The sequence below is a fragment of the Carettochelys insculpta genome, chromosome 8, assembly GCF_033958435.1.
Source record: "Carettochelys insculpta isolate YL-2023 chromosome 8, ASM3395843v1, whole genome shotgun sequence".
Classification (NCBI taxonomy): Eukaryota; Metazoa; Chordata; order Testudines; family Carettochelyidae; genus Carettochelys; species Carettochelys insculpta.
The window spans coordinates 36,655,403-36,679,144 of NC_134144.1; the positions used below are offsets into that span (position 1 = coordinate 36,655,403).

The 23,742-nt window shown below is 45.1% G+C and overlaps 2 protein-coding genes across 6 annotated transcripts; both read right to left on the reverse strand.

Annotated features, from left to right (window-relative positions):
- Window positions 1–5,684: 5,684 nt before the first annotated feature.
- On the reverse strand, window positions 5,685–16,287 carry SP5 (Sp5 transcription factor). 5 transcript variants are annotated; one of them, XM_075001878.1, is made up of 9 exons: window positions 15,078–16,287; window positions 14,589–14,677; window positions 14,101–14,209; window positions 13,842–14,024; window positions 13,481–13,551; window positions 13,165–13,281; window positions 9,980–10,188; window positions 7,941–8,333; window positions 5,685–7,365 (listed from the first exon to the last, which is right to left on the reverse strand). In XM_075001878.1, the coding sequence occupies exons 8-9, from the start codon at window positions 7,989–7,991 to the stop codon at window positions 6,310–6,312; spliced, it is 1,107 nt and encodes a 368-aa protein (XP_074857979.1). In that variant the 5' UTR covers window positions 7,992–8,333; window positions 9,980–10,188; window positions 13,165–13,281; window positions 13,481–13,551; window positions 13,842–14,024; window positions 14,101–14,209; window positions 14,589–14,677; window positions 15,078–16,287; the 3' UTR covers window positions 5,685–6,309. The 5 variants fall into 5 exon arrangements, with proteins under 5 accessions (XP_074857979.1, XP_074857982.1, XP_074857984.1 ...); XM_075001881.1 differs by having other exon boundaries at window positions 13,481–14,024; window positions 15,216–16,287; XM_075001883.1 differs by lacking the exon at window positions 13,842–14,024.
- LOC142017177 (uncharacterized) lies at window positions 15,373–17,316 on the reverse strand. The gene is made up of 5 exons (XM_075001884.1): window positions 16,236–17,316; window positions 15,967–16,082; window positions 15,827–15,874; window positions 15,688–15,721; window positions 15,373–15,388 (listed from the first exon to the last, which is right to left on the reverse strand). Exons 1-4 carry the CDS (start codon window positions 16,825–16,827, stop codon window positions 15,713–15,715), a joined length of 765 nt encoding a protein of 254 aa, XP_074857985.1. The 5' UTR covers window positions 16,828–17,316; the 3' UTR covers window positions 15,373–15,388; window positions 15,688–15,712.
- Between the last annotated feature and the right edge of the window lie 6,426 nt (window positions 17,317–23,742).

Genomic DNA, 23,742 nt, shown 5'->3' on the forward strand with positions numbered 1-23,742 from the left:
TCAGCTCAGTGTGCAGCAGCAGTCAAAAAGGCTAACAGTGCATTAAGAACTTTTAGGAAAGGGATAGCAAATAAGGCCAGTAATAATTCCGGTACATAAAGCTATGGTGTAACTGGTCATATCTTCTCAAATAGGATATATTGGAACAAGAAGAGATTCACAAAAGAAAACAAAACATCTCAACAGACTAATAAAGATTAGAGCTGTTCACCTTAGAAAAGAGTCTGTTGAGGGGAATATAACAAGTTTATATAATCATTAATGATGTAGAAAAAGTGAATAGAGAAGAGTTATTCATTGTTTCCCACAATACAAAAGCCAGAGGGTAAGGAGAGGGTCACACAATGAAGTTAATAAGTATCAGGTTTAATACAAACAAGAGGAAATACTTTTTCATATAATGTACAATTGATCTGTGGAACTCCTTGTTGTGACAGACGGAAGTATAACTGGGTTCATAAAGAACTAGATAATTTTATGGAGGACAGGTTCAACACTCACTCTCCAGATCGTCAACGTGTCATAGCTTTTAGTCATGGACCAGCAAGGAGGCAGTGGATGTATGTATCAGTCGTTCAAGTCTGAGGACTGAGGTGGTAGAATGGTCCAACTGCTGCATCCACAACTGAGCGGCCTATTTCGGATCTGCTCTGCTCACCCCTCATAATAGGGAGAGGGCTACAAAAGGTGCTCTAAACATAGTCCACCTCAATCCTGCTGACTGGATAATTGTGTGCAGTAGGTTCGCCTCTATGCCATCACAATTGAACAAAAAACTTTGGAACATGGAATATTTGGACTAATGGACAACCCAGACAGTGAGTGACCTGAAATATGCATGGCAGTCAGTGGCCCCTGCAGCAGGATATTGTGATGGGGGAGGGAGTGGCGACCTGGGTGGCTCTTTTGTTACTTCATACTGTTTCTTGGTGTTAGAACCATGGCTTTAAATTGAAATGGAGCTATTTGGAGCCAAGCTTTAATTTCTGAATGAGTTGGATGATGGAACAGTTGCAAGGTCAGGACATGAGATACGGGTTTGATTTGTTAAAGCTTTATCTTATTAGGAAGCTCACCTATGTATCATCCAGGAAAAGAATATTACCAAAGAATGAGAATTGCAAGCAGGACTACTGAGTTCTCTTCCAGCTCTTAACTTGTTATGACAGGGACATATCATTTAACCATTCTGGGCCTCAGATTAGGCTTCTCTGTAATAGGTATAATGCTTACCCAACTGTTGTGAGGCTTACTGATTGCAAAACACTTTCAGGACCTCGGATGAAGGTTGCTATTTAAATTCAAATCTGTTCTTATTTAAAACATCTAAGAGGATGACCATTCCAGGAGGAATATATTTTTCCCAAGTTTGGCGTGAAAATCTACCATTAATTGCTGAGGTAACTGGAATATATATCTCTTTACAGAAGAATTCGGGTGAATGTCACTAACATGGGTATATAATTGATGAGTAAACCAACTTTTTTTAAAATAGCTGGAAGAATAAAACTAAGAATCGAGGATCTATTCTAAATTCACAAACTTTCTTTTCAATAAACTAGATACTGCAGTGTGTACTTCCCTACATATGAAGTGAAACTAAACATGATGAAGACTAGCACAATGCCTAAACACTGTTTAAGACGTACTTAAAGGTGCACAGGTATTGTGTTGGTTCTAATGCCCAAGTTATAAGGGGATTGCTACATGCCTAATGATTATGCCAAAGCCTGAAATATTATTGGGGCTAATGTGTCAGCATAATAAAAAAGTGAAGGCTAGGCTACGAAGATGTCAGCAAGGAATTCTTCAGTACTCAACAGTCTATGAGATGAGATATGAGTAACAACAATGCTCCAGTTTGTAGTATGAGAGTTATGGAGTTAGTCTAAATTAATGTAACCAATAGTTATCTACAAAACTCCCAATATGCCCCAGTTATGCAATTACATCTTTAACAAATCTATTTGCTTTTGTTATGGAGAGAAGGATCATACATGGGGATATTCTTTGAGTGGATACCTCAGTCAACCAGGAGACTTTTAAAAAATAGATGCCAGAACTAATCCCATTCTGATGCACTGTGGTAGATCTCGCAGATTTTGTAAAAGAAATTTGCAACAAAATTATGCATATTATGCTTAGACAAGAAGAGGTGTATGGGTAATGAAATGTTATCTCTCATAAGAGAGAATCCATGTGAAACAACACAAGAAGTGCCCAGAAATAATTTAGAACAGTGAACCATACTCTTAAACTGAATTTTATGCAAAACTTACCATTGCCAGTTGAATTTATCAGTCATGCAATTAGTAAATCAGGATCTGTTTGTTGCAGAGGGATAGCCATGTTAATCTGTATCTGCAAAAACAACACTTGAGTCCCGTGCCACCTTAAAGACTAACAGACTTATTTGGGTATAAGTTTATCATGAAGCTGGTTTTACCTACAAAAGTTTATGCCCAAATAAATGTTAGTATTTAAGTTGCTACAGGACTTCTCATTGCTCTTGAGAAATCTGTTAGATTAGCTACATTACCTGCAGTGGTTTTATAACTTTATAAACATCACTTTAACTCGAGAGATATTTAAAATACATAATTTACCTTTCATAGCTCTTAAATGTCAATTTGCTGCTTTTGTTTTTTATCAAAGATGTGTTTAAAGAGATTCCTCTTCACAATTTACTTTCTCCTATTCAGATATGAAGTTATATAGCTGAAATTGTGTTATTACATTTTCCTCTAAAAGTAACAGACTGAGATCTTCATAAACCCAAGATTATGATTTTGTTGGGTTATAAAGAAAAGAGAGAATGTGATCTGTAAAGACTAAAAATTTGATTTTGCAGACCTCATTTAGGTATGAATCCTACCAAAGTCATATGAATTTTATCTATATCAAAGCCTGAGTAAGGAGTACAGGATTTGGTCCTTAGCTAATGGTAGTGTAGGGGAATATATCTTTTTTTTTTTTCCCTAATATAGAATGTTATTTATTCTGAAGCTTCTGCAGGTGTGAAAGTAATTTTTCAACATTGTACAGAAAGCATTTCAAAAGACTTTTTGAAACTGCACAATGTACTTATTCTTATCATTAGAAATAACGGAGATAAATTAGCTAATATGATGTGCCTGTTACAACAAATAACCTAGAAGGTTTATAACTTAGAGTTGAACTGACATTGAATAACAAGCATACTCAGAATTAACAATTAAAGATAAGGATTTGATTTTTATAAAACTGCTAGTTGATTGGAAGCAGTTGTAGGTGCACATTGTATTTTAGGACCGCAAAATCAATAGTGACTGTTATTGTGGTGTGCAGTTTGAGGCAGAAGTAAGTTCTAGAACTGTATGCTGTATAGTTTAGAAACTGCCACCCTGCTGCATCAGTGACCATCAGGCTATTTATATTAGGACTGATTGGTATAATGGGATAAAGGCATTCGAATGGAACACGGTCACAGACAGGAGCTCATCTCTTACTCAGACCAAACTTCTGCTTTAAAACAAGATACATCTTGGTTCTCCTCATAGTCATGCTTTATTTTGGTCTTTCCATTTAGTTGGCAGTAAAAGGCCATTATTCTGTAGCACCATCAAAGTTCATTATATTATTTCTTAAGTGGAAGTTTTCACACTGTAAAGTTGCCTGTCCTTTCCCACCTTTGCTATCACCAACAACACTACAATCCCTATCCTTTGTAAAGAGAATTGAATTATACGTGGAATTGAATAAAGCATAAAAATATGTCCATTTCCCTGTTTTGTGAAACAAGGTCCTATTTAAGCCCTTGCTAAATTTGAAACTCTATTTTTAGTTACTTGTACTAACCACTTAATGTGACTTAATCCTAAAGAAAAGAAGGATGAGAAGAAACCATTTTAATACCACACGTTCTTTCAAAATTGAAAATTATTATAAAGTTAACATATTTAGGGCCTGATCTTGTCTTGGTGAAAGTATTAATTGAGTTGTACCTCTAGATTTGGGCTCTCTGTAGGCTCGTTACTGTTGTTTTCTTCTTTACAAGATAAGGGTGTTTAAATAGTATCAGAAGGCTAAAGTTAAACCTGAATGTATCTTGAACAACAGAATTTCATTCACACAACTATTTCTTTTATATAAGGTATTATAGAGTAGCTAGCACAAAGCTTTAATAGCTTCATATTCCATTATTCATTTAATTCTTTGACTCTGAAATTATTGCTGCAGAAGTTATATTAGGGTCATACAAATGAACATATTCTCCTACAGAGATAATGTACAGTTTAGGAGAATTACAAATTGCACAAGCGTTTCAGGTCTTTGCGTTCAGTGTAGTACTTTTGAATTGGGTTATTTTCATAGATCAAATTCTAGGGAATTTAGAACATACAGATTTGCTATCATTAAACATTACACATATTTATAAAATGTCCAACTCCCACACTTGATCAAAAGCTGTCTGGCAACCCATGTATGTATTTACAATGAAGATTATGTCAAAACGTCTATTACAATAGTCATTGGGCTGCTCTACTTGAGCCTGAAATTTGGCATGGCATATTCAACCTAAAAAAAAGCCTTTCAAGCAATTTATTAAAAGAACTTCAATTATTTTATGGACATTGAGGGAGAAAGTTTGTTTGTATCTATTAATGAATTAATATATTTGTTCCTGTTTTTAAAAGTAAAATTTTGCAAATAATTAGTCAAAGATCCTGATCTTTTTTTATAATTACTGAAATCTTATTACTACACTGGCTAATGTAAAATACAGTAACTACTTTTAAAAGACATTTTGGTGACATTATATACCTGAATACAAAAATGCAACTGACAGTGCCTCAAAGGAAGCCATACTAGTTAAGTACTTTTTTTAATTGTATAAAAGTATGTAAAAAAAAAAACAAAAAAACCCTCTAGATCTTGACTTACTCAAGGAATTGACAGTCATGATGGCATCTGGGGCAAGAGAAGGAGCATTGCATATACCATACCCCCAAATACAGCAAGGATTAAAAAAGGAAAATTAAAATTTGAAAAAGTATTTTAATGGTGCTGTGACATAGCCCAACAAAAGGCAGGAAATGGCTCATTAAGCTCAAGCACAAATATCATGCTGCCATGCATTTTTTTCATATAAGAATGTATTAACTGTGACCATTCCCACCTTTACTGGGATTCAGAATATAGTTTGTACCAATCAGCTCTGTGAAGATTTAATTTTTTATCCTTTGAGAAAAATAATGGCTTGGGTTTACCAGACTAGTAACTCAGGATGAGTCCAAAGTAGTCCACATCTTAGATCATTTACAAAGTACAACGTTCAACTCTTATCCCTAAAGCAATGTGAATTCACACTCTGCTGTTAAAGTTTAGTGTTAAACATTGCTAAACTTAGGAGCGCATTAAATGGAGTAGCTCAGCAGAAGTTAAGCCTTCTAGGCCTGTAGAAGAACACATTCCTTAGGGGAGACTATGAAAACTTTGTCTTGTCTTGACAAAGATAACAGAGTATAAAATGTGGGGAACAGATTGTGGCTTAAGCTGTTTCAACAGTTGGGTGTTTACCAAATAAATGTAACCGATGCGTTTGTTCAGACTAAATAGTTCTTCAAACTGCGGCATTTTGTAAAGCCTTCAGAAGGAAGAAAAGATCAAACGAGACCGACTCAGTGGGATCTTCCCAATGTGACCCCAGTGTTAATGTATTTATTTTCACGCTGCACTCGCAGGTCGCTTTACAGAAACATCTCATGCTGGAGCCCCCGCGTAGAGCCAAGGACAAGCAAAACACTTCTATTCAAACAGAGCTATTAAATAACCTGTACACAAGAGTTCGGGCTTTTCCCCGGAAAGGAATGAGGGCCCAGGAGCCAGGTCCCCAGACAAGGGTGCTGCTGTTTACTGTCTCCGAGCAGCCCAGGGTGAGCAGCCCCGTTTCCAAGGCGGGACGGTGACCCTGTGGCCCAGCTGAAGGGAGCGGGACCCGGCTGGACTTCGCTCCCACTCAGCGGCAGCCAGACAGATCCTGGAGGAAACGGAGGAGTCCCAGATTTCGGAGTCTGGGCCGGAGCCGGGGGCTCGTCCACGGGCTCCTTCCGGCCGAGGGGACGGATGGAGGGCAGGGCCGCCCGGGGCCCCTGCGATCCGCTCCAGTTCCCAGAGCCCCACCGCGGCCGCAGATCTTGGGCCCTCCCGGGCCGGGAGCAGGTCCTGGGCGGGCTCCACAGGCCGGAGCTCCCCCCACGCCCGGGGCTGGGCTGCAGGGCGGACCGGCGGGCTCCCGGGCCAGCGCGCTCCCTCCAGCCCCGCGGCGGGTCACAGCCCCCGCGCCTCCTCGCGCTTCACGCCGTCGCCCGCGGCCCGCGGCCGCTTGCTGCGGTGGGTCTTCACGTGCTTGGCCAGGTGGTCGCTGCGCATGAAGCGCTTGGCGCACTCGGGGCAGGCGAAGCGCTTCTCGCCCGTGTGAGTCCGCACGTGCCGCTGCAGCTCGTCCGAGCGCGTGAAGCTCTTGCCGCAGAAGAGCCAGCTGCAGACGAAGGGCCGCTCGCCCGTGTGCCAGCGCAGGTGCGCCTTCAGGTGCGAGGTCTTGCCGTAGACCTTGCCGCAGCCCGGGATGTGGCAGACGTGCTGCTTCTTGCGGCCCGGCTCCGCCTCCCCCGGGCCGCCGCCGCCCGCCGCCGCCTGGCAATTGGGGCAGCGGCAGCGGCGGCACCGCCGGGCCGCGGCCGCCAGGGGGGACTTGGTCTGCAGCAGGGCGGCGATCTGCGTCTGGTACTGGGCCAGGTCCGAGGGGCCCAGCACCAGGCCGCGGGGCAGCGCGGCGGGCGGGAAGCGGTGGCTGCAGCTGCCGGGAGCCCCGGCCTGCTGGAGGCTCCACCAGGGGACGTCCTCGGGGGCCGGGTTGGGGGAGAGCTGCCGGCCGGGCGGCTGCGGCGGCAGCAGGTTGGAGTAGCCGGGCGGCAGGGCGGCCTGGGCGGCGTAGGGCACGTAGGCCGGCGGGCAGCTGGAGGGCAAGGCGGCCATGGAGGACGGGAGCATCTTGACCGGGGAGAACTCGTAGGGGTAGGAGGGGTCAGCCGGGGGAGTGAGGGGCAGCTCGTGGGCGCCCCCGAAGGAGGGCTGCAGGTGGCTCTTCTGCGGGGTGAGGCCCAGGCTGGGATGCGAAGGGGGGAGCCCCCCGGGGGAGTGGGCCGGCATCTCGCTGCTCCACGGGTGGAAGATCCTGGACGGAGATCCCAGGGCCGGGTCGTAGGACACCTGCAGGAAATCCGAAGGGGCGGCGCCCGGCTGTCCGATCCGGCTGCAGGTGGCGGCCAGGAGCGCCAGGGGGGAGTGCTTCGCCAAGTCCGGGGAGGCGCTGGGGGTGCGATCCTGCAGGCGGGGGAGGGAGGAGGAAGAGCCGGTCAGTGGCCTGGCCCGGATCAGCCGCTGCGGCTCGCTGCCTGTCCCCGGGAAAGTTTGCTCGTGTTCCCAGGGGAGGCCGGGCGCGGAGCGCTCAGCACGTGGGCACCAAACTTTCCCCAGACGCTCCGCCGCTCTCTGGAGAGAGAAGCCCGAGTCACCGCGGGACCAGCGCCTCCCCCTTCTCCCAACGCCCGCCAGCCCAGCGCGGTGGGGCACCTCCCCTGCAGGCCTGCCCCGCCGGAGCGGCTGCCCGTCGCTAACCCCTCCCGAGCCCCGGGCTGACGCTCAGTGCCTCTGCGCTGAGAGCCCCGCACGCAGCCGGTGACCCAGCGCACTCGAACCGGGGCCGGGGGGGTTGCGCGTCCAGGGAGCCGTCTTTGGCTTGCTAGAGCCCTGCGCTTGCAGCTGGAGCCAGCCCTGGGCGGGGGGACCCCCCCGGGAGCCGCGACAGCTCTGAGGAGCCCGGCTGCGCTCTACCCCCGCCCCCCGTCACTTCAAACTTGCACCCAGCCTGAGCCGCCCCCGGCCGGCGCGGCACTGACCTGGAGGAAGGCTTGCAGGGAGTCGTTCCGCAGGACGGCCACCGCGGCCATGGTTACGGCTCCCGGAGCGAGGGGAGGGCCCCGGGGCAGTGGCCAGGCATGGAGACGCCCCGGGGAAGACGAAGAGCTGCCCAGCGTCCTTCCCCTCCGATCCCTGTGCCTCCGCGGCCGGCCGGCCACCCCCCCCGCGCGGCGCGATCCGCGCGGCCCGTCTGACTGCGCCCGGATCACCTCCAAGAATTTGATAAGGACTTTGCTGGGCCGCCAGCCAGTCAGCGAGAAGATTTATGGCTTTGAAGTTCGCCGCTGCCCAATCATCAAAGAATAGCGGCTCTTTCAGAAGCGAAAGCAAATCCTTTGAATCCACAAAGCTCCTATGGTGTGTTTGTTGGGCTGGATAAAAGAGCTGATTATTAGGGGGGATGGGAAGGGAGGAGATAAAGGCGGGACAATTAATGAAGTAATCACTATGTGGGAAATGTATATACACAAATAATTGGATTTGCTTGATCAAAGGGCCCCTTGCCGCCTGGAGTCCCTCGCATTGGATGCTCAAGACACCGGATCTCTCCCGCCCGCCCTTTGCTGCCTCTTTTTTTGTTTGCAATTAAGGATTTGTAGCAGAGCCCTAAAGCCACAATGTGTCTTTGTTATCTGCAGAGCGATCTGCCGGCGGAGCCCGCCGCTGGGAGTTTGCTGACTCAAAGTACCGATCTAAGCACAGCGCGTTCACCTGGGCGGCGGGGGGAGGGGGCCTCTATTGCCAACAAGCGCAACTCTCCAAGATTAGCGCCTGGGCTGGTGTTCTGCCGCGCCACGTTGCTCTCCGTCGGAATTAGCTACCCGGGAGCTCTTCTGGGGGGAGCTGTTTCTGAGGATCCCAGGAGGCCTCTCAGATTCGACTCCCTGACAGCCGCTCCTTGGCCCAGGGGGGCATTTCCCATCCTCTGGTCGAGGGGGGGCTATTTCTGAGGCAGGGGGTTCACCTCTCAGATTCGACTCCCTGACAACCTCTCCTTGGGCCTGGAGACAGTCCTCCTGTGCAGTGCCCCACCGTTAAGCACTCTGTACCTGCAAACACCTTGATAACTACGTTTGGTTCTCTGTGCCTCACATATTGAGTCTGTTCTGGTATTACAGACACCTGCTTCTCGGTACAGCACCACCATCATTCACACCCTCTCCAGAGACTCAATACCTTCAGTATCTGCATGCGCCCCCACCCACCCACCCCATTGGGCACAGCACTCCCACCACCTTCACACACACCTTGGGCCCTACCCAACATACCGCCTCCCACATTACTATCTTGGCTGCAGGCCCAGTGATGACTGCACACCTGCCCACCTCTTGCCCTTCGCTGTTTCCTTTGTGGCCCCTCTATCCCCTGCCACAAGCAGCTGCTAAGGACACAGGCCCAGTTGAGGCAGCAGAGACGTGGCGTATGGTGAGTGTACCACACACAGCCTGCCCAGCCCTGTCCCACACTCCTGAGCCCAGGGTGAAACAGACAGAGTCCCCCACCAGTAAACATAAGCAATGAGTTGTTATTGTAATTGTTATTTATGTATTTTCCATTTTTCTATGGACTGACTCCTATGAATAAAGGAGGGGGCACAATTATATATTCTTGCCTCAGGTGCAAAATTTGCTCATTAGGGTACTGTGATCATCAGGGAACCTACTGCTGTAGACAGCAAGACGAATTTTTAGTCTGAAATGAAAATTAGTTTGTTCTGCTCTAAACACATCAGCACAGAGATCTCTCCTGAACTAGGGGTTCTGGTCAGTTTCCCTCTGTGCACAAACCCTGGGTCAAGTAACTTAGCCCTATGTGCTTAAACAGCCACACCCACCTCTACATGCATGCACTGCTGCTGACCCAGGGAGAGGGAGATGGACACTAACAGGGCTTTGCATCTTCTGTACTATTTGCAATCTAAGGGACAGGCAAGTTGTCATTCTGTGATGCACACCTGATGCAGCTTGTGGTAGATAGCACACACTGTGCTTTCTCTGTACTCCCCCCCAAGAATTACCTATTTACGCTTTCTTCTGTGCCTTAAATCTCAAAGAAGTCTTTCACTCTTGAGAGTGCAGGATCATTCTTCATATGCGGAGAACCATGGCTGGCCTTGATCTTTGTGTAGGCAGGATGTCTGTCTTTGAGGTTCCTAAGCTGGTCGATTGTATGAGCACTGAACTCACAGTAAAATATGCATTAGAACAGAGAGGAGGACGACGTGAGCTGAGGAAGGGGCAGACAGCAGGAGAATATAAGTGCCAAAGAAGTAAAGACACCATTTTTCTACAAACTAAAAAGCTGAACTGATAAACTCCCTCTCTCACACATAGTACCAAAACTCCTCATTCCCAGTATAAAAAAATACCCTTTGGACAGCAAGCAGCACCTGGCATGTCTTAGACCAGTGGTTCCCCAACCTTTTTGGTAACACGGCACGCTTCAATGAGACAAACAATTCCATGGCATGCCCTTTTTATTTTACCTGAAGCTACTGGTGATAGATGTCAGCCCCTTTCTGCCAGCCCATTGTAGCATGGACCTTGCATTTAAACCGCATCCCATTTCCAACAGGCTCCTGTCACTCCACCCTTGCCGCAGCAGTGAGGGGGACAACACCTCGCCTGCCCAGTCAAGCAAGAAAGCAGCATTTCAGATGCCACCTGGCACAAACTGGCGCAGTATTTCCCCTTCCAGTGGTTCTGCAAAGAGGCACTGGTGGGGGGTAAATTGACGAACCCCGTGCCAGCTGGAACTCAGGCAGACTGTCAGAGGCTCATCAATTTCACCCCCATGGTGGCTTCTGAAAGGGCCACAGCTATGGGAAAAATGGGGAAATCTCATAGCACACTTGCACATTTCTCATGGCACACCAATGTGCCATGGAACACTGGTTGAAAACCACGGCCCCAGTCCTTCCCAATCTGCATTACCTACAAGCATCTGTGAGACAGATGGTGTCCAGTGTACTAGCTAACTGTCCAGTAGCATTAACACAGTGGACGGAGTTGTCAATGGGCATCAGAAGCCAGAAAAAGAATATGTCCCACAGTGCCTGGGTGTGGCAGAATGTGCCCAGGTTATAGGGGTGATGCCAGCACACACTGGGATGCCAGGAGCACTGGCCTGAGCTTGAGAAGAGTCTCTTGGAGAAAAGCCATTGGAATGCCACTGGATGCCTCTGGGGACCTGTGAACAAGCTGAGCAATAGGAGTTCTAATTTCTACTTCCAGCTCTGCCACTGACTCACTGAGGGCCCTCAGGCAAGTCATTTAGCTGTTGCATCTCGATGTCTTCTTCATTTATGATTTTTATATTTATTTTCCCTGGCTACACCCACAGTGCATGGTGTGGTCCTTGGCCCCAGGAAAGTCCCTTCTCCCTGAAGTTTCTAGGCTAAGAAACAGACTGGCATAGGATAAAGTAATGAAACTGATAATTAACCATGGTAGGCAATGTATTATTTCGTACATGCCGACCTTCTCTACCCCAGGACTGCATGATCCATCAACAATTGTGAGATGGCAGGACAAAAAATATTTCTGGACCAGAGACCCACACCAGGGGGCAGTGCTCCCTGCAGGGTCAGGGAGTGGGCAGCTGCACAGGAGAGCATCAGGCGCAACCAAACTGATTAGCAGAGCACTCCGAGCCACCCACAGTGGGCAGCATGTGTTTCTGTTGGTGCTGCACACCAACATATGCCTTGGTGAACATAACACAGTTTACTCTGCACATGGATGGAAAGAATTAGAGGGACCCCTGGCGGGGGCGCTCTGAAAGATGGGAGACAAGCCAGGGCTGGGACTAGATCCTGGCAACAGAGATCCTAGCCAGGGATAAGAGGGCAATCAGTGGGGGTGAGGGGAGCCCATGACTGGAGACCGGCAGCCAGGAAGGGAGACTGGTGGCTGGTAACATCCTGGGGCAGCACAGAGCCTACAAGCATAGGGGGCCAGAATTTACTTCCCCTGGTCCGGTAAACTACATGGTTGGGGCTGGTCAGGTTTTGTGGGTGCAGAAGCAGGAAGGTTCTATGTGTTCTGCCTTTGTCCAGGACATCTCTTAGGAGTTTATCTAAATTCTGTTAATCTGAATGAAAAAATTGCCATTCATTTTAGTGCAAAGGATATCAACATGGTTTTGATTTCCTTACAATAAATTTTCCCATTTCAAACTTCTCATCATTGCCACTACTGCTCTTGTACCAATAGTCAGAACGCTATATTTATACAGTCCAATTCCAGGTGTAGGGATTCTGAGAGTGTTATATGACACTGTATGTACAGCTGCAGCGGCAAGTCTATAATACTCAAGCCCAGACAGTGGAACTGTACTAATATTAGTACTACCATGAAGCTAGAAGCTAAAGCGCCTGTTTTTCATTAACTGAAAGTTTCAGTTGGGCTTCAAGTGGCATTGTTGAAATTACAAAAATATGTAACGGAACCCCCTGAACTGAAGACCTCTAATGAGGTGCTGAGATTGATGAAAATTGAGGCCAGATATGTATCTGAAATAGAGATTCCTTATTTCTCATATACAGCAGATGTCCCTTGTGGTTCAAGGCATCCCTGTCTTGCATGGAGTAGGCTGCAGTATAGATCGCATCACCATGGATTTTGAATACATGGCTTAACATTACAAAGTTGAAATACTGCAATCTGGATAAAGGATTGGAAAACCATTATTCCTGGAAGTTCATTGGTGCTGACAGGTATGTCTGATTCATCTAGTCACGTTCCATGTCCTGTGGCCAATACTGTCTTGCAACTACTGCCACAGACAGGTAGGAAATGAACACACATGGGGTTCACCGTTACAGATGTTCCCTTGCATCTGCAGACCAAATCAGACAGCAGTACTTTTCCATTGCTGAAAACCTGTATTTTTTTAACCCAGTGCTTAACCCACAGTTGATAACAGGACTGTAATCTCAGCACAAATACAAAAAGTTTTTTCCTGGACTGATGTAATACTTATGCACGTTTCTAATGTAGACAAACATTAACACTGTACAACTGTGATTTAACCACTCAACTTTTAGGAATGAAACCTCTGCCAACATGCAGAGATAGACAAACTTGTTGCCTTTACTGAGACAATACTTAACACAGAGTGTAACATACACAAAGTATATCAGTGTATGCCAGTGCTTTTGACACAGTACTTTACAGGGATGCAGAGCTACACAAACTTTACCGCTTTACTGATGTAACAGACACAGTTTCTGCCGTTGTACTTTGTGACCATTTCTGGGTTGGTTAGACCTGGAATGCAGGGAATGTGTGCCCACCTCTTGCAACAGTCACACTGCACCTTAGACAATAAGCACAAGACAAAAAGAAACATCAGTTCCATGAAGGCTACACATTAAGTTCTCAGCCCCCCCTAAAGAACTGGGTAACAGCAGTGATCACGCTGTGTACTGCAACAGCATTAGTGTCATCATCCTCAGGCACCTTGTTCAGTTGGTGCAACGGGTGGCATGTGCTTGACTAAAGTAATTTGTTCTTACCATCGTGACATCATCGCTTTCTGTCTGACATTTGATGTGGTTGCAGTATATACAGTAGTCCTCCAAGTTTTCTAGAAAAAAAACCCACATACTTGTTAAGATCAAAAATCAGAAACCAAAACCTTATTTTGTAATAGCTGCTGTTTGCCTCAATTATGGTCCTTGATTTTAAAGCTGCTTTCTGTCACTCACTGTAATTTTCAACTATGATGTACTCCGAAAACTATGTTTGTAAATAAGCTACTGGACTGCCTGTTACATGCTGCAGATACGTAATGTCATCATAATCGGCCATCACAAGTACTCACTGAAACCTGGAAGATACTCCTTCCTCATGGATACCACAGCGAATGATTCTTACCTGACATAAAGCCATTATTCCTTTTATGTTGGCATGTTAAACCCAAGCCCACAATACTAGGACAAAGATAGTTCCTGACTTTTTCATGAGCAGAATCATTATTTGTCTTTTGAATCCACTGATAGATTCTTCTGTGGTTTCCACAGAGGCAATGTCTTTTTGTTCCAAATATGTCTCTGCAAACTAATTACACATCTGTTTAGAAATCCAATCATAATAGCTCATCATTCAACAATCATAAAAATTGGGGAGTCAGTACCTGTAATATGAGTGGCCCACAACTGTATCCGTCACTTTGTTTGCTGTGTGTCAACATTTTAATCTTCCACTGAGATGCAGATTGTCCAGGGAACTGTTCCATGGTGGATCTGAAATTTTTAGACAGTGCTCTGTCTGAGTGTATAAATGGGTTTAGAATTTTTCGTTCAGTTGTACTGCATGTGTATATGTTGTCATGGATTGCAACAATGTACTGCTTTTCCAAAGAGGCTTCCTTTCACATTACTGGTTCACTGTTTAACAACATCTTCCCTATGATTTCCACTGTCATTAGTCCACCTACTCAAGGTTGGGTGTAGATGGCAAAATTTTCATTACTAAGCACATTTGGTGGTATTACTATTTTTTTTCATTTGCCTTTACATCTATCAGTTATATGTCAGCAAAACTGTTAGCATATTTTCTACAAACACTGTTGGAGTAACACTTGATAAACACTCTGGAAATAAGTATATGAATTACACTCACCTCCAACTCTGCAGGCATTTTTCTCCATATGACATCTCATTGCCCAAGGGGTCAATTATCAGTAGTTCTGTTGTTCTCCTTAGTGAAATCTGCATAGGTATATGTCTGGTTTAATTTTCATTTGTATTATTATTCTTTTGCCAATCTTCACAAAGATTTATGAGAACATGCCATTCACATTGCACTTTGTCAGTCCACTCTACCATACAAGACCAAAGCTTGTTCTACATTCTGTCATTTAACGCTACGGACCACACCTGCATGTCACAGTGTAAGAACATACGCACACATTCTTCACAGGTTAAAGTGTGAAACACATCACATCACTACTCACAATGTCATCAGTGTAGTTCCCATTATACTGTCCTCTGCAGGCACTCAAATCTCAAAACATATTTAGTACTAAACCTTTCATCACTTGGAGCTGTTTAGGTCATACGTAATACCCCAAATGGTGACCCTGGAGTGGTTCAACACCAAACAGCTTACCAAAAGAATCCAATGTCAGGATGTATTATAAGGAAGCAGCACAGTTTCATAATCCAGTAATGCAGCCTGTGGAATTGGAACAGTTTCCAGTACAGCAAATCATAAAATACATTATATAGAATTTCAAAAGTTTATTACAGGATTACTACTTCTCATTCTCTGGTACACATTTCATTGCGTGTGTGGTTTCAGTGCGTGATATTTGCTGATGTTGCTTCTGACCATCTCACGGCATTTACCTTTCTCAGGTAAATTTTCTGTTTGCTGTCTGAGAAAATGGCAGTGGAAACTCCTGCAGAGATTGCATGGGCCTGTAGAGAGTTAACCGCATAAGTAATTTTGAAATCAATATGCTACATGTTATATAGACAGACGTACAAGGGATGCTTACTGCTTCAGCTATGCTTTGTAGGATGGATGACATTTTCTCCTTTTCCATGATCCTTTGTATTCACATACAGTATCCTAAACCTAATATCCCACGAATAATCTTGTGAATAAATCATGATCCCACCACAGCAACTTGCATTGAGTAATATCTGTGGCCCTCAACACAGCAAGGATTATACTTCCAACCACTTGTCATTATATAGGTGACAGTGTTACATACCCAAAAGTGTTGAAAATCCAGGTTGTCACTCGCACTGAAAGGGTATTGAGACATGGTTATGGTGTGCCTTGCCTCATGCTGACTGTTCACCTAGTGGTGCAACTGAGGATTTCGTGTTCCATCACAGCAAGTGACCTACCTTTCCAGCTGCTTTGTCAATGGCACAGAACAAATATGCATCAATCACCTAAAGCAGAGGATGAGTAACTTTACTACAAATGGGTAAAATGACGTCAACCTCCATAGTTAGCGAATATATGCACTGGAATGTCTATGTACCTCATCAATCAGCCATTGCCTTGGCGGGAGATAGCGAAATGAGGAGCCATACAAGCAGAAGGATCCTACTGTGGCCTCCAATCTGTCTGTCTCTGTGGGCACTACTGCAATTTTAACTATTTTGTAAAAAAATGGAAGACATAGTACATGCACGGCACTGCAGCGGTGTTACTAATGGTGATGATCACACTTCTAACAACTATTAACACACTGAAGAATTGATCCAATGTTAACAAATTTTTCTTATGAAAAATGAGCTAAGCAGTTACCTTTCCAAATCCACTCTTTTTCTTCGCCTGCCTCCATCCATTCAATAGCTTCAGAATCACTTTTGCAACATTTGGACATCTCTGTTTCCACAACCTCTGGTTGCCCCAGCACTCTCACCAGGATGGTTGACGCTGCTTGGGCAGCCGACATATTGGATACATTATTCTCTACTTCATCAGTATGTTGTGTGGGTGCTTCTTGCTCAATGGCACTAAGAGGAATTTCTGGTTTCATGACTTTTTCAGGGATACTCTCAGAATCTGATCTTAGTGGCTTTTTAAATGGTTTCAGATGGGAAATGTTTTGCATCCTTTCTAAAAGCGTACCTGAGGTGCTTTGCAGTTTCACTCTCTTACCCACCAGAGCAACAATGTTATATGGTCCCCGGTAGGTTGCTGTCAGTGGTCCTCCTTTTCTTGTTCCTCTCCTTGCATCCAGGAGCAGCATGGAGTCCCAAACTTTGAATGTGTGATGCCAACGCTTAGAACTCTTTTGCTTGGCATATGCTTTCCGTTGTTTCTCCTGGGCTTTTTCAATGTGACAAAGAGCCATGGCTATGTCAGCTTGGCACCTGGCTGTCATCTCCACCATATACTTTCTGCATAACTCTTTGTTGAAATGATCTTCCCCTTGGGATCTTGGTAAATAAAGTTAAAACTTTGTTCATTTCTGAAATGAAGAGGAGCAGAAAAGCATAGTTATATGACAAGAGCAAGCATACACCTACCGTAACCTTATCTGGGACTTGATGTGCAAACAGGGGGTTGCGGCCTTGGAATAGTCTAAAAGGTGTACATTTGGTTGTACAGTGTCTCTTTGTCCGCTTAGAAAATAAAATATCATCCAGAAACTCATCCCAGTTATTCTGTTCTTCATTAACCACCTTCATTAATGCTCTGTAAAGAAAATAAGATGGTTTCTGTTGTGAAAAAACGACCACACACAGAGTCTAAACCAAGACAAATATTAATCAATCTGTACCGTATGCATTACAGGCAAAACTCATACGTTTTCCATGGACAAAATTGTTTATCAAGAATGTGAGGTGGTTTGCATTTCAGCACATGGCTCGATGCTATCTTCTTTCTCCCGCAATACTTCCACACTTTCACCTACCGTTTGATGGTTCTACTTGCATTTTCAACCCATCAATTGGTTTGTGGGTGGTATGGGCTGCTAAATCTATATTCTGTGTTCCATTTTTGGCAAAGCCACTCATTTAACTGAAAGAAAAAAAAATCCACCAGAAGTTCTCACACAAGAATTTTGTTACACTATATTCCTTCACCTCAATCCAACCCTTATAAGTGTTCATGGCAATAAGAAAATCCCTTATATTTTCCCGTACACATGATCCATGTTGCTATGCAGTCTGATAGCATTACAACGAGACCCAGGAGCATGTAACAGCAACTCCAATAGGTTGCCAATATTATTTTTTCAAAGCTTTCTGTACAAGTCTCAAATAGTTGAAAGATGACAAAGTCCAAGCATGGAAACCCACTTAGTCATCTATTTGTGACTTGGCATTGATGTTTAAAAAAACAGAATACTAGTACCCTTGTGAAGTAACCATTCATTATCTGCTTGCAGAATACGGGACCTTCATTTGTTAGTATGCAATGTGGAAATCTGAGTTGCACAATCAATTTCTGCATGACTTTTGCCACAGTAAGAGCTGTTTTATCTCTCAGGGGGAAGGCTTCCACCCATCTGGAGCAGTAATCTATGGCTGTGAATATATAGCAGTATCCATTCTTTGTTGTTTCCAGTGGTCCCAACAGATCCATTCCTACCAATTCCCAAACACGTTCGACCTATAATTGAGGGTACCAGATATGGTCATGTTCAAGATTTCTATTAATAAACACAGTGAAACTACAGCTATGCCTTCATCGGAATGCAGAGTGTACCTGGGTTACTAATGCTTCACAACGTAAATGACACAATGCTGAAAGGAGAAGACAAGAACATATTACAGAGTTGAAGTAAAGAAACAAAGAAAGGGTTAAGAAATGGGATCATAGAACACTGAAAGGGACCTTAAGAAGTCATCAATCAAGTTCCCTGTCCTCACGGCAGGACCATGCACCGTCTAGACTATCCCCGATAAATGTCACTGCGACCTGCTCTTTAAAACTCTCCACCAATGGAGATTCCACAACCTCCCTTTGCAATTTATTACAGTATTAACCACTCTGACAGTCAGACAGGTTTTCCTAATGTCTAATCCAAACATCCCATGCTGCTGTGTAAGACCATTGGTCCTTGTTCTATCCTCAGAGGCCACGGTGAGCAATTCTCTCCCTCCTCCCTGTAACCCGCTGAGAGATACTTGCAATGCGCTATCATGTCCCCTCTACGTTTCCTCTTCTAAAAACTAAGCCAGCCCAGTTCTTTCAGTCTTCCCTCATAGCTTGTTCTGTAGACCTTTACTCATTCTCGTTCCTCTTCTCAGGACCTTCTCCAATTTCTCCACATCTTTCCAGAAATGTGGTACCCAGAACTGGGCACAATACTCCAATGTAAGTCTGATCGGTGCAGAGTAGAGCAGAATAACTTCTCGTGTGTTACCCACAACAGTTCAATTAATGCATTACTGAATTTTTTTTTCCAACAGCATCACAGTGCTGTTAACCTTGTGGTCCACTATGACCCCTACATCCCTTTCTGCAGTATTCCTTCCCATTTGATGTGTACGAAGCTGACTGTTTCTTCCTAAGTGCACTACTTTGCATTTGTCCTTATTAAACTTCATCCTGTTTACCTCAGACCTTTTCTGCAGTTTGTACAGATCAGTTTTAATCACTTTCAGTTATGAGCCTATCCTTCAAAGCAGTTGCAACCCCTCCCAGCTTGGTATGATCTGCAAAGTTATTAAGTGTGCTCTCTGTGACAGGGGACTGCAATCAGCATCTGGAAAAGAGCCATTTTTTTGAAAACAAGTTATAAAAGCAATCATTCAGGAGCCACAATGTGTGTGACTACAGCACAGTCCTCAATAAATAATGGCAAACCATGATTTTTATCACTCCTATTTCAAGAACAGTGCAGAAACAATTATTTGTACAAGTTAGGAAGTTGTTACCCCCATCTCCAGGATTTACCCACCACAGCTCCCAAATCCTCACCCCAGCCCCAGGCTTCCCTCCTTGGTACCCCACAACCCCCCCTCCACAATGAGGATTCACCACTCCAAGGGCCAGTGTCCCCTTTGCTCCCATGCTTACCCTCTGTGAGCCCCACCCGGCTTAACTCACCTCGGTGTGCACAGTTTTGCCATGGATGCTGCCCCGCTCCCACGCTGCTAGTCACCACTTCTCGTTGTGGTGGTGCAGACGTGGCAGGTGCAGGCTGAGTCAGCCTCCCCCCCTCAGCTCTCATGCCGACTGACTTCTACCCATATGGGTGGCTCCCTGCCTACCAGCTTTCTATAATGGGCTCCCTGCCGCGGCTGAATGTTCAGTGGCTCCATATGCCACCACTTACAGATAAAATTAAATTCAGTTCATTCAATGGTGCGCAATTCAAGTTATTATTTTGTTCAAGTGGTGGAAGCCGCCTTTGGAGCCAAAGAGGAGTCATCCATAGCAGCTCTTGGAGCCACCAAGAGGCTCCTTAAGTAGCCGCGTGCAGCTATGGAGCCACCGGTTGCCAACGCCTACTGTAAGCAAGTATCTAAAATTGTTGAGAAAGATATCAAATAGAAGCTGTCCCAAAACAGGCCCCTGCAAAACACCACTTGTTCTGCCCTTCCAGCATGATTCTGAACCGTTACTAACTACTCTCTGAGGACAGTTACCCAGCCAGTTGTGCACCCACCTTACATGAGCCCTATCTAAATTGTATTTACTGAGTACATGAAAGGTCGTGAAAGACCGTGGAAGAGGTATATCATAATGGGTATGACGTACCAGTGCACAGAGCAATAAAGGTGAGTGTTCACTACATTTGACATTTGCATGCTCTGTACCCCTTGAAAACTAAAGTAATCAATACATACCTGTGAGTCAAATGCCTAAGGGTAAGGTATCACCCTTCATGCATACGGTAAAAGATCTATCGGGGTATGTCCACACTTGTAATTATTTCTGAAATAATTATTACAATTTGCATTACGCAAAATGCATTAATTATTTCAAAATACCATTATCCAGATTTCATGCCATGTACAGAGAACCAATTTTCAGAACAAATTGCCATTAGAAAAGGTCCATTACTCCTCATACAGCGAGGACTACCGGGACTGGAATTGTGAGTCCTAAAAAAAACAGTACCTGTAGAGGTGAGCACAAAAGACACAGCATTGCTATTCCAGGCTGCACCAGTATTTTGAAATATGAAGTGCTGTGCAAGCCATAGGCACACTGTCTGGTAGGGACATGATTAAAACTTTCTGAAAAGTTGCCTGGATGTACACCGTCAGTAGTGCAACTGAAGTGAAAAGGGAAAGACTGGCATTTCGGAGACAACAGATCAAATTGCTTATTCAAAAAATTACCTTGCGGTTTTCAAGGTGGTGTCCAGATTTATTTCAGTTCCTATTTTCTGGCAAAGCGGACAGCATGCAACCTAGGAAGGATGGGATGACGTGCTAAAAGTAACACCCGGTCAGGGCAAGATAGTGCCAGGGTACACTGTTCAGATGTGCACAATTAATGCATTCATAGATTTATTTTAGACATTTAAATTTTGTCTGTACATTGTAACCCGTGCTCCTCTGTGTTAAGTCTCATATATTAACATACCCACTCTTCAATGTCCTTTGTCATTCCTGGTCAATAATAGTTAGCTGTTATTGAATATTTTGCTTTAACCAATCCCGGATGTGTGCTGTCATGAAAATTCTTAAAGACTTGCCGTGCTTCTTGCATGGTTTGCACAATGGGAACCCTTCTTCCTTTGTCTGTATGGAACAGTTTGCCATCTGTCAATCAGCGGAGAGAGAGATCAGAGGCTCACCTAGTATTGTGTGTGTCCTGTGTGAGATAAAATTTTAAGACCCCACCCAAGCTTTGTTAAGTGTATGCAGAAGTAACCCCCGCCCCCAGACTGAAACTTTGCTGCACTTTCCCTTGGAATGCTGCTTTGTTCCACCCAGACCCCTACCATTCCACCTTTCTCCCAATTACACCCGACCTCTCAACCCCTCGACATCACAAACATCAGAGAACATACGATCCTGAGCTAAAGCCTTAGGTCTATCCAAGGGACTGAGAAGTTCTGGAGTACCAGGGCCGCGTGAGTGGCATGGTTGCAGTTTCCTTAGGTGTCATCATCATGCTCCATCCAGCACTTCCGCTGGAGAAAAGGTTGGGACATAATGGTTTCCCTGCCACCCCACCAATTCAGTTCGGGCTGTGGTGGAAGGAAGAGCACTTATTAGAATGAATCGCGGTATTCCACTAAAGATGCAGCAGTGATGAAAAGGCCTTAAATTATTGTAACTTAGATGAATATCCCAAGTATTCACCTCCTGTAGCACAGGGGTTATAATGGATTAAGTCCAAGGGATCAGTTCCTGTAAATGGTGAGAAGTAAGGATGTTAAATCTCACATAATCAACTAATTCAATACACTCAAACCCGAACATGCGCGCTGGGGGATTGAGGGGCTAGAGCCAGCAGGTGCAGCAGCTGGCTCCACTGTGGAGCAGGAAGAGGTTCTAACACCCCACTCAACTAGCCTTACATGCAACTTACCCCCAGTTGAGTAGAAATGCAACCAGCGCCTAAGTTGGGGTTTCAGTGTACGGGCAGTGGAATGACACCTGGAGCAGCAATGGTAGGCAACACATTGCATTATAATGCCTCATGAAAATAAGTTAAGAAGGGAATTCCTCGTCTTCCAAAGAAAACTTGTTTGCAAAGTGACAGAGAGTCAATCTGCCCGATTTGCTCATTCCTTCGGGGTAGACGTTACTCTTCAGATAGGCCAAAAGATTAGCAATTTTGTCTTCAAAACATTTTCCTTTTGATTCTAATAGGAAAAAATGTACATTAAACACAGTAGCCAGGTTTACTATCATAAAAGAGTGGTTCACAAGTTTTTTAACTGCAAGATCACTTCCACCCAAATACCCTTGTCCAATACTCCTCCACACCCCTTCCACAATGCTTTGCCCCTGCTTACGCTGTACCTGCTAATTCCTTCCGTTCCCATGCTTCCTGCCTTTCATTAGGCAGAGGTAGAATATAGATAGAAAACTGCTGTTAGGCTGAGGGATTTGGAGTGAGATAAGGGCTCTGACAAGAGCTATGTGTGGTGACTGGTGCAGGAAGAGGTTCAGGGCAAGTGAAGGACTTTGGGTCCAGGACAAGGTTTATGGTTCTGGCATGACTTCAGGCTGCACCTAAACCCTGGACTAGTAAGGCACCCGCAATCTCAAAAGCATCTCCCCAAATCCCTCCAGCCCAAGCCCTGTTGTGCATCCTATCTGTTCTGCAAAGAAAGGCAGGGAGTCCCATCCTGGCAGGATTTTGTATGTGGGGGGGGTGGCAGGCAGGGGCCATGGTTTTCAACCAGGCGAGGGGCAGCAGGCGGTGGGGAGGCATTTTGAACCAGGCGGTGATGAGCGGCTTGAAGTCTGGGGATAGCTTTGGGCTCTGAGGGTTGCTAAGTCTGGGGGCAAGGGTCAGCTGGTGGGTTGAGGCTGTTCAGCCCACCCATTTAAAAATTGCCACGTGGCTCACAGTGAAAAAGTCATTGGACGCCCCTGCATTAGGCATTACAAAGACAGCTGTGATGTTCCTGTTGGTCCCAGGCCAACCACTGAATCAACTCTGGAAGTACTTTTCATCTCTCCTGCTCCCTCCTACCTTCTGACCCTCCCCCCTTCTATTTTATATAGATGATTGCCCAGTTTCCATGTTTTGGTTTGACTCCCATCCAGCCCCTCTGTGTGACTGTCCTCCAGCTCCAGTGTTTAAGATGAGGACAGAGGGGAGCACTTTGAGGAGAAGTCTTTCCCCCACCCCTAGACAGATTAAGCGTAAGAATGAATTGTAATAATGTTATTTTATTAATGTTTTTCCCTTTTTCTATGAAATAACTGCCATTAATATATAAACATGAGGAGGTACAACTTTATAGTGTTGTCCCAAGTGCAAAATTAGTTAGTTATGGCACTAAAACCCCCCCACCCCACCCCACTTTTTGAATCAGCTTGGGTCACCAGGTCTTCCTGAATTGTCAGAATGGATCCGCATCTGCACCACATCAATCAGACACAAGAAAATTAAAGAATATATGCATACTTTGTAAATATTTATGCCTTTGGATGGAAAGGTACGTGAAATCCAAGGACAGAATGCAATCGCCCTAATTACTGCAAGCGAGATGACAGTACCACCACACAGGAAAGGCTACAACACAAAGATGTAAATAAAAGCAAAAGAACATGTATTTGGACAGAATGCATTCAGAAAAGCACTTCGCACATATGAAAAAACAAATTGCCTGCCATAGAGATATGTCAAACGGCAGTTTCTCAGGCAATCCACTCCA